General features: G+C 53.2%; 1 protein-coding gene across 1 annotated transcript; it reads left to right on the top strand.

Moving 5' to 3' along the window:
- The first annotated feature begins 471 nt into the window (after positions 1-471).
- SLC46A1 (solute carrier family 46 member 1) lies at positions 472-6,644 on the top strand. The gene is made up of 5 exons (XM_019731406.3): positions 472-769; positions 1,151-2,003; positions 3,910-3,993; positions 5,359-5,515; positions 6,065-6,644. Exons 1-5 carry the CDS (start codon positions 545-547, stop codon positions 6,102-6,104), a joined length of 1,359 nt encoding a protein of 452 aa, XP_019586965.1. The 5' UTR covers positions 472-544; the 3' UTR covers positions 6,105-6,644.
- The last annotated feature ends 4,198 nt before the right edge of the window (positions 6,645-10,842 follow it).

The raw sequence follows: 10,842 nt of genomic DNA on the forward strand, positions 1-10,842 counted from the left end.
AGTGCTGTGTCCAAAATAGCAGCAGAGCCTATGTAATGGAACCGAGACAGTAAATAAAACTCTAGGCTGCACTGTTACCACTGAGTTACAGCACCGAACATAGGCATAGGCATCAGAAGTCATGTGTTTTTCCAGCTGGGCCTGGAGGGCCCCCAAAGTCCTTGTTCCCTCAACTCTAGATTGGGATCAATAGTGGCTGGCTTATAGGCTTGTTGCGAGATAAACGCGCGCAGAGTTTAGTATAGTGCCCAGCACACGATGAACGATCAGTAATGTTAAGTACTGATATTCTTATTATTTTATGAGTGTTTCTAGGCCTGGGAAGGAGGGTTGCAGGACAATATGCTCGCATAGTTTGCAAGTGATGTCATCCAGTGAGCTGGGCCACGGAGCCCCTTGCTAGCTCAGACGGGGCGGGACGAAAGTGAAGGAGACAGAGGCTCTAGCCCCGCCCCGTCAATCTTTTAAAAGGGTAGGTCGGACGCAGGACGCAGGCGCAGAAAGCCCCGCCATCCGTTTCGCGCCAACCCTGACGTGCAGACGCATGGAGGGGCGCGCGAGCCCCCTGGGCGAGTCCCGCGTCCACACCCGGGCTGTGCTGTGCCGCGGCCCCGTGGAGCCGCTCGTCTTCCTTGCCAACTTCTCCTTGGTCCTGCAGGGCCCGCTCACCACGCAGTACCTATGGTACCGCTTCAGTGCAGACCTCGGCTACAATGGCACCCGCGACCGCGGTAGCTGCAGCAATCACAGCGTGAACCCCATCATGCAGGTAGCGGCTGCGGCGGGGAGAAACGAGGAGCGTGGCTGGGAGCGGGCCCTAGGCGAGAGCGTGGGGGTAGCTGAGGGGGCCGCCGGGGGTTGTGGATGTTGGGTGGTGGGCATGACCGGGAAGTGCAGTATAGGGGATGCGTCAGGTTCCTCCAGCCTCTAGAGTTAACAAAACGAGGTAAAAGGAAAGGAAAGGGACCTAGGTCCATTTCCCATAAATCTCCTTCCAGGGCCAGTTTTTGAGAGTTGTACTAAAATTTTCTGAGGTTTAGGGCTCCCAAGAAAGTCCTCGTCCTGGAGCTCCCAGGATGGTAATGGCTTTGGGGGGGAGGGGACAACCCAGAGTGAGGAAGAGCACCCTGGTAAGAGTGTGCCCCCACAGGAAGTGGAGACCCTTACTTCCCACTGGACCCTCTACATGAACTTGGGCGGCTTCCTGGTGGGACTCTTCTCATCCACCCTGCTGGGGGCTTGGAGTGACTGCGTGGGCCGCCGTCCGCTGCTGGTGCTGGCCTCTCTGGGCCTGTTGCTCCAGGCTCTGGTGTCCATCTTTGTGGTGCAGCTGCAGCTACACGTGGGCTACTTCGTCCTGGGCCGCATCCTGTGTGCCCTCCTCGGCGACTTCAGCGGCCTCCTGGCTGCTAGCTTTGCCTCCGTGGCAGATGTCAGCTCCAACAACAGCCGAACCATCCGAATGGCCCTGCTGGAAGCATGCATTGGAGTGGCAGGGATGCTGGCGAGCCTCCTTGGGGGCCACTGGCTCCAGGCCCAGGGTTATGCCAACCCCTTGTGGCTGGCCTTGGCCTTGCTGATAACCATGACTCTCTACGCTGCTTTCTGCTTTGGTGAGACGATGAAGGAGCCAACACCTGCCCGGCTCTTCACGCTCCGTCACCACCGATCCATTGTCCAGCTCTACATGGCTCCAGCCCCGGAGAAGTCCAGGAAGCATTTAGCCCTGTACTCACTGGTCATCTTTGTGGTGATCACTGTGCACTTTGGGGCCCAGGACATCCTGACCATCTATGAGCTGAGCAAACCCCTCTGCTGGGACTCCAAGCTGATTGGCTACGGGTCTGCGGCTGGCCACCTCCAGTACCTCAGCAGCCTGCTGGGCCTGCGGCTTCTGCAGTCCTGCCTGGCTGATGCCTGGGTGGCCGAGATTGGCTTGGCCTTTAACATCTTGGGGATGGTGGTCTTTGCGTTTGCTACCATCACACCCCTTATGTTCACAGGTAACGTGTGTGGGCTCAGGGACAGTTTGTCCCAGAGGCACTGGGTGAAAATTGGGGCCAGCCACTTGCTGCCCCCAAATATGGCTCATGCCTCTGTCTTTGGACACATTGTTATGCTCCCACCTGCATTGGAAGACAGGCACTTAAGAAACCTCATTAAAAAAACCTCATAAAAATATAGACCTTCAATAGCTAAAGTAATTAATCCACGTTATCAATCATAAATATTATTAGTAAGATAGAACAACAGACAAAAGTATGGCTCATACACTAATTGCTTCACTCCTTGGCCTTCCACAGCCTATATTCATGGTGTTCTTAGACAAAGTCCATCCTATTAATGCTTAATACTCACTTCTCTGAGTCACAGGACCTACCTCAAATATCCTTGGTCAGCTTCTTTGGGTTTTTAGAAAAGCCGGTCTCATACCACAGATATTAAATTTCTGCTTAGGTTAGTTCTTTTTGGTGGGAGAGGGGCAGCTGGGAATGAGGAAGTTAACTTTTTTAAAGGGACAGATTTATATTGATTAAGCCCTAAACTGTGTTGTGTACAAAGTCAGCCATTCAGTAAACACAAGCTTATTAAGTTGGCTGCTTGCCTGGACAGTGAGGCTGAAAGGGACCAGGTACCTTTCTCTCCACCCCCCGCCCCCCACAGCATTTCTCATGGACTCGGTGCTGGGGTCAAATCCCGCAGGGGTACAGAGATCATGAAGACACTGTCATTGCTCTGGGGAGCCTCAGCAGGGTGGGATTTGGGGGCCTGACACCTGAAGGGGCCTTGGGGTGCCTCATCGTATACCCACTTTGGAGAATCCACTATGTCCCAGGGGTTTGCGGTTTTGCCGAGGAGGCAATAGTCACACAAGGGAGAGAAATGGCTGTGAAGGAAGCGGTGTAAGCCTGTGAGTAACTAAACACAAAGCGAAAAGGAACTCACGTTTCACATGTGCTTACTACGCTGTGCTCTTCATGGGTGTTCCCTGATATAGTCATTTCCTAGGGCTGCTGTAACCAACTGCCACAAATTTGGTAGCTGAAAACAACAAATTTATTCTTTCACAGTTCTGGAGGCAAGAAGTCAAGAATCCGTATCACTGAGCAAAAATCAAAGTGTCAGCAAGGCTACGCTTCCTTCAGAGGTTCTAGGCAGGAATCTGTACCCTGTTTCTTCTGGCTTCTGGGGGCTGCTGGCATTCCTCGACTCGGGCTGCATCACTCTGATCTCTTCCTCTGTGGTCACACTGCCTCCTCTTCTGTGTGCCTTCTCTGTTCTGTGTCAAACCTCCCTTTGCTTCCCACTCACAAAGGAGTCATGTGATTGCATTTAGGGCCCAACCTGATAATCCAGGATAGTCTCCCCATCTCAAGATCCTTAACTTGATCACATCTGCAAAGACCCATTTTCCAAATAAGGCAACATTTACAGGTTCCAAGGATTAGGTCCTGATATTATGGGGGGCCCATTATTTAGCCTACTACATCCCAGACCCATCTTGTGGTGAAAGCCTTGGTATCCTCTTACAGGTAGGAGCCAGGCCCAAGGCCACACAGCTGGTAAATGATGGCATCAGGTTTTGAACTCTGGGCTGCCTCTAAAGCCCATGCTTTTTTTCTGTGCCCTGCCATCTCCCTACAACATGGGTGATGCCTGCTGGAACCACAGAGGTCTGACAAGAACGCAGTTGGTGGGGAATCAGCGTTCATTCATAAAAGAGGTAGCAAGTAGGCTAAGGCTGGAGAAGGGAGTCTCTATTCCTCCTTTGTCATTGTCTCCTTCACCAAGGAAGTCCTTCCTGTGTCTAACTTGAGTCCCACTTAGGGTGTGTAGGAGCTCTGCTGCCTCTCCCGGGCACCCCTCTCCCTGACTCCATTTTCCTGATGATTGTTTCTTTCTCCACAGGATATGGACTCCTCTTCCTGTCATTAGTCATCACACCCATTATTCGGGCCAAGCTTTCCCGGCTGGTGAGCAAGTCAGAGCAGGGTGAGTGGCAGGTCAACCAGCGTCTGGTTCCTCGTGCCCAGTGTTGCGTGGACAGATTGCCCAGGGTGGCGGAGGACCACCGTCAGTGCCTTGGATGGATTTTCAGACAACAGAGTTGTCAGTCAGCAGGGCACAATTTTGTTCTTTGGGGTAAACCAAGCAGAGGATTTGCCCTCCGCAGACCCCAGCTTTTCCATCTGTAAAATGGCTGCGATGATGCCAAAGGTCCCTGCGTCACAGGGGTGAGAGCAGGCAAGCTCAGGGGAGCGAACAACCTTGTGATGTAGGTTTCATTGTCCCCAGGTGACGGATGAGAAAGCAGAGGCCCAGAGAGCTAAACCGACTCACCCAAGGTCACTCAGTAAGTGATAGAGCTAGGATGCAAACCCAGGCCTCTAAGAGCAGCAGGTCCTGGGATCTGGGTGTTAATCCTGGCTCTGTTACCCACCGGCTGTGTGATCTTGGGCAGGTCCCTTTCCTTCTCTGGTCCTGTTCCTCATCTGAACAGTGGTTTGCTCTTGATGACATCTACAGGCCTTTCCAACTTTGACGGTCTGACAGAGTTTAATCTCAGCTTCTGTTGGGTTGTTGCTCATTTTGTAAAATTTGGGTTCTGAAATTTCCATAAAGAATAGCTTCTCAGGCCTCTGGATCTTTAGACTCCCAATCTGGAAACATCTGGCTCATCCGCTTTTCCCCCGTCTGCTCTGGAAGGAGGATCTGGTGATGACACTTATAGCCCACTATGGGTCCTGTTGTCCTCAGAACCCAGGGGCTTTCATTCATTCACTTAATATACTTTTTTTCCCTAGCACCTTCACTGTGCCCAGAGGTGCCAGGGGGAACGGGAGAAAAGAACAGCCCTTAACTAACTGGCTTCCTCCAGGGGGCCAGACCCTGTGACAGGGGCTTTATATGTGAATTTCATGTCGCTAACAACCTATGAAATGGGTGTTATCCTTATTTAACAGAAGGGGCATGGAAACCCAGGATAAGCGACTTGTTCAGTGACCACACTGCTAATAAGTGTTGGATCTGAGAATTAACTCATCTCAAACAGGAGGTGATTCCAAAGGGGATAAACCAAAGACCGTTTTTCTCCGGCTTTTGTTAGAAGATACCACGTGTACTTTTAATACATGGATTTAAGAACAGCCATTTATTTCATAGCCCCCGTATGCCAGGTGCTTTGCATCCATGACTTCATTGAGCCCTTGTCACAATACACAATGTAGGATGTATAGGTGAGGAAGGCGAGGCTCAGATTAAGTGACTGGCCCCAGGTTACACAGCGACGAGGTAGAGGGGCCGGCGTTTGAACCTAGGCCTTTCAGACTCCACAGGGTGATATTTATTTCTTCACAGGTGCTCTCTTTTCTGCTGTGGCCTGTGTGAATGGCTTAGCCATGCTGACGGCCTCAGGTGTCTTCAACTCGCTCTACCCAGCCACGCTGAACTTCATGAAGGGGTTCCCGTTCCTCCTGGGAGCTGGCCTCCTCTTCATCCCGGCCATTCTGATTGGGTAACACAGGACTCTGACCCGTGCTCATATGCCCTTTATCCCAAAGGTTTCCTTTTCCTCCTTCTCCCAACCAGAAATGGCTGCTTTGTTTCTGGAACCCTTGCCCTGTGGGTGTCTCAGTCCCGGCCTGATTCTTCCCTGGCAGATGACTGCCTAACCCTCTGGGAGCCATTTCCCAAGGGCAGGGCAGACGGGCAGTAGGGAAAGGGTCAGGCTGACGTTGCGCCTTGGCAAGGCTATGTTCTCTCCCCGTTGCCCGCCTCCATTCGCATTTTACAGACGGAACTATGGAGACAGAGATGTGCTAAAAGGAAGCGCAGAGAGCTTCCTCCGCTTGTGGCTGGGCCACAGGCTAGCCTGCCCCACTGACTTCTGCCCCCATAGCCTTAAGGGTCACTTGCCAGAGCCCTCCTCTCTGGACATTGTCTTCCGTCTTTAGCTTGGGGAGGGTGATACCTGTACCAGCCAACCCAATAAAGCCTGTGTTACTCCCCCAGGAACTGAGGGTCCCCCATGTCAAACCTGAACGCTCTCTCTGGTCTCTCACAGGGTGCTGGAAAAGGATAATCCTCGCTCTGAATTCCTGTAGTTTCCCCAGAGCCCCTGATCTGCCTGGACCAGAGGACAGAGGGCAAAAGGAGTAAAGTGAACACTAATCAACTGGAAGTATGCGTCTGGGACCCCACCCACAGCAGCACCAGCAGCTCCCCTCAAAGGCAGTATGCACCTTGGATAAGGGGGCCCCCACCTCATCCAGAGCTGTGTCAGCCTATGACTCGGATGTATCATCGTAACCGGACAGTCTGACTCCCGGGCAGGCAGTGGGGGAGCCATTTGGAACAGGGCTCTGTTTACCCTTTGTGCCATCAATCACGGGAGAGGAGAGGTTCTGATGGAGGTGACCGCTCAGGGACCAGCTGAAGCGTGAGGGCTGGCATCTCTGCTTCCAACCAAAACTGCACCGCTCACAGTGTGCAGTTCGTGGCGTGCAGCCACCTGTCACTCCTAAATGATGAAGACTTGGAGGGGAGGAAGGGCTGTGGGCATGGGCGGGACAGTGCTACTGACCAGGTGGAATCAGCCCCCTGGGTTTAGCAGTGCCAATCACAATAAAGCAGTATTAAGCACACTGAAATGACCCTTCTGGCTCCCAAAGTATTGGGCTGTGGGGCCCTTTATATTCCTGTTCCCAGTCTGCCCACCATAGGTCAGACAGGCAGCTGCTGGGTGGGCAGAAGCCCCTGAGCTGCCATGGGATTGGTCCTGGGCATGGCCGGCCCAGACCTCATCTGACTGCCCACTCTTCCGAGCTGCTAGAAGATGAAGGGCTGCCGCCAGACTTGCATCAAGCCAGGCAGAGGCTCAGAGCAGAGCCTTGGCTGCTCATGACTGAGGGTCAGAGATTCGCTTCCTAAAGGCACCTACATGTATACTGGTCTTCCTGGCTACAACAGCCCAAGCAGAATCCATTTTTGTTGTCACTCAGCCCTTCAACACCTCCCATCGCCAGGTATTTCAGCCGTGCCATGTGCTGAGACCATCCCTCGTGCATCTGTAAGGCAATGGGAACCTGGAGATGGGCCTGACTCCCCATAGGATCCAGGGACCCCAGCTTCCCAGAGAATAAGGAGGCCTTTTCTAGGTTATAAGGAAAGCCAAGACCTGAAGTTGAAAGGCAGAATTGGATTCAATATTAAGGCACTGGCTTTGATGAGAGCTATAAGCCCCCAAACCCAAATCAGGTGGTACTTATCTCTTCAAACCAGAATTGGTCACAGGGCTTGGCCCCCTATTGCCATTTCTACCCTCATTCTCTCACCAGCCCTGCCAGCCAGTTTTCTGGCTGGAAATCATGCAAGTAAAATGGGTGGGAGTGCCTAGGGCAAACCAGGGTCAACTGTGGCCTCTGCAGCCTGGGCCTGTTTCCAGATTCCCATCTCAGTCCCCTCCGGCATTGGGAGAACATCAGGGAGAGGGCCCTCCCCTGACACTGCATGAGGCGGAAGCAGGGGAGGGAAGAGGCTCTGGGCCGGCCTCAGGCCTGGACCTACTCCAGACGCAGCGGTGACCTTGAGCAAGCCGCTCTGAAGGGCTACATCAGCAGTGCCCTAAATTGTCTGATCATGGTTGGACAAAGTTAGGAAACACTGGATTAAATAATATTCTGAGATCCTTTCCACCCTTATGTTCTAGAATGAGATATGTCTCTTCATGGGCCTGGGGGAAGGATAAACAAGTTGGAGCTGGACTTTTGACCTTTTGTGTGCCCCTGAGCAGTTCTTGGTCCCTGGGGAGGGGTGGGGTGAGGTGGAGTAGGACCTAGCTGACTCAGCCCCGACCTGGCAGAGCTACAGCCCAGCCAGGCAGAAAACCCTGGCCCTGCAGACCTGCATTCCAGCTGGCTTGGGGGGAATGGCTATTTCTTAATCCTTTGTTTCAGGACCATCCCTTGTGGGGCAAAGCCTGGGTAGAAGGTAAGGGCCACGGTGCCTGCTCTGGCTGTGATCTGGGCAGTTTGTCACGGCAGGGGAGGCAGTTTCCTGAACACACTGGCCTGGCTGGGGGAGGGTCATCACTTCAGCAGCTCTGGGAGGACGGGGCTGGGCTCTGATTCCCCAGGAGACAGGGCAGCAGTGGAGGGTGTACCAAACATTAGAAAACAGCCAGGGAAACCTCTCTGAATACTGTCCATGGGGGACCTCGGGAGGGAATGGGACTGGGACCAAAAAAGACACAAAGCTTCCCCTGGAGAATATTTGTCACACTGTATTGTCACTATTTCTGCTTTGTAAGGGCAGCATCCAGTCTGCCTCAGTCACCGTCGTATCCAGGACCTGGCACTGGTGGGCACTCGGTGGCATGAAGGAAGGAGGATCATAGCCAAAGTTGGGGCCAGGACCAGCTAAACAGGATCTCTGTCAGGGAGGTGAGTGGAAGGAGGAAGTCCCAAGCCTGGAGTGAGACCTTTGACTTCCTGGTGATGTGGCTTAGGAGCTATGAGTGACCTGGCCAGCACCTGCAGGAGGTGCTCTGACAGCTGAGCCAGCCTTGAGGTGTGAACCCACTGCTCTAGGGGAGAGGCAGGGTGGGTTCCAGCTGACCCCATTAGCTGGAGTCTGGGTGGATTGCAAGGAAGAAAAAGGAGTGTTCCTGTTCACTTAGTTCTGTATAGCCCGTGGATCAGAAACCTACGCCTCACTTCTAGATTCTTTGGGCGAGAGAGAAGCCGGCTGTCTGTGGAGCAGCGGCCCGGCCCTGGCCATAGCTTCCAGGATGACGCTCAGGAGAGCAGTCCCATCAGCAGTGGGCCAAGCACCGGGAGGCCAGGTCTGGATCCTGGGCTGCCACTCACTTGGGAAATGGCACGTCATTCAGTTCCTCTGTAAAACGGAGATAGCACCAGGTAGGGTTGCTCTGTGATTACACAGACTGTGGAGTGGGGTGCCGGGGAAATGGCAAAGCTCTAGGAGGGACTTGTGTTTCAGACACTGTCATGCAGGGCATCCGGCGGGGTCTCAGCTCCCGCTCCCCACATAAGAACGCAGGACATGGTGAGGCCAAAAAGGAACACCCACGGAGCCATAAGTAGGGGAGTCATACCACTATATTCTCGCTGGCAGCATCCGCCTCTGCAATCCGCGCTTGCCAGCTCAGCCACCATCTTCTTGCTAGCCCCCATTTTGCTGCTAGCATAGCCACAGCAGTTATATTAGTGGCCAATGGCTCACTGGTTACAGCTGACGGTCAACTAGCCACAGCTGATGGCCATCCAATCACAGTTGATGGCCATTTACTACCTGAGCCAGCACCTGTCTATGTGAGGCCGAGAGCCTGGAAAGTGCTTTCTGGGGCTCTGTCCCCACACAGTTTCCCCGAAAATAAGACCTAGTTGGACCATCAGCTCTCATGTGTCACGCATGAGAGCTGATGGTCCAGCTAGGTTTTATTTTCGGGGAAATAAGACCTGGTATTATATTATATTATTATATTAAACTCAGTTCTAACAAAACCTGGTATATTATATCACATCCTATCATATATCATATCATATTATACTATTATTATAAAGACCGGGTCTTATATTAAAACAAGACCGAGTCTTATATTAATTTTTGCTCCAAAAGATGCATTATAGCTGATGGTCCCATAGATCTTATTTTCTGGGAAACACGGCACTTGCTACTTAAAGTGTCATTCCTTGACCACCAGCATCAGCTTCCCTGGGAATCAGAAATGCAGAAACTCAGGCCCCACCCCAGGTCTCCTGAGTGGAATTTCCATAAAATTCCCAGGTGATGCGAATGCACCCTTTGCCCTTCTTCAGGACCTTGCCTCTTCACATGGAACTGCAGGTTCTGCCCAGGCTATTGCTGCTGCCACAGGGGCAGCCTTGGGTGGGGAAGCCAGCTGGGCCAGGCCAGGCAGGAGCCTGAGGCACAGAACCAACGCATGGGTAGGGCGGCTAGCTGCCCTTTGAGACATGGCCTCCCCTGCCCAGGCCCAAGCCCATGCAGGGGGCTTCCATGCAGCTGTGAGTGCTTCAAAACTGGCCGCAGCTGCAAACCAGCCAGACTGAGGGCCGGCTTAGCCTAACCGTGACCTCAGATGGGGCAAAATAAGCTGTGCCTCAGAAGGCTGGGAGGGCACTTGGGACCAGGCCAGGCTGGCAAAGGGCACTGAGTGGTTACAGGGCAAGGCCACAGGGTGGCAGGAAGTGGTGAGCTCAGGGGCCAGGCACAGTTTAGGTAGAGAGTCACCACTGGACACTCAACCCTGGCTGGCCCAGGCCCTTGCTTGGCTGAGAGGGCGGGGCATTGCCCTAATTCCTCTCAGAGGCTGCCTGCCTTCCCCCTAGTCAAGCTGGCTAATGTCAGGGCAAGAGAAAGGGTAGTGTGCAATAAACCCTAGATCTTCAGTTATCTCTAGAATGGAGCAGTGACTCTCCCACACCTGCGACAGAGAATCTGGTGGCAGGGCTTGGGGGCAGTCTAACCCTTACCACCTGCAATACCTGGCTTCCCTTTCCTTTCCGGATACTGAGGAAGCTGGGTTTGAGGGGCCCATGAGGGTGTGGGAGAGGGAGAGCCATTTCCTGAGAAGCACCCAGGCCATCTCAGCCCTGGGAAACCAGTGTGAGGAGCTGCTCCTTCAGGGTGTTACCTTGCAAAAGGTCCAGCTACTTGCTCTAGAGGTGAGGTTGGTGGAAGGAAAAGCAGGTTTACTCTAAAATGCCAGCATTAAGGGAATACAGTGGACTCCTTGGCACAAAGACTGCCTTTCTGTTCTTAATACCGCCAAAGGTTTCATAGGCACGCAAGGAAAGGCAG

The sequence above is a fragment of the Rhinolophus sinicus genome, chromosome 12 (assembly GCF_057876585.1).
Source record: "Rhinolophus sinicus isolate RSI-liver-muscle chromosome 12, RSI-T2T, whole genome shotgun sequence".
Classification (NCBI taxonomy): domain Eukaryota; kingdom Metazoa; phylum Chordata; class Mammalia; order Chiroptera; family Rhinolophidae; genus Rhinolophus; species Rhinolophus sinicus.

Excerpts from the sequence above, each read along its gene's own strand:
- SLC46A1 (XM_019731406.3), top strand. The coding sequence starts at position 545 with ATGGAGGGGCGCGCGAGCCCCCTGGGCGAGTCCCGCGTCCACACCCGG. Across the intron at positions 770-1,150 it reads GCGTGAACCCCATCATGCAG|GAAGTGGAGACCCTTACTTC; the intron begins GTAGCGGCTGCG and ends GTGCCCCCACAG. Across the intron at positions 2,004-3,909 it reads CACACCCCTTATGTTCACAG|GATATGGACTCCTCTTCCTG; the intron begins GTAACGTGTGTG and ends CTTTCTCCACAG.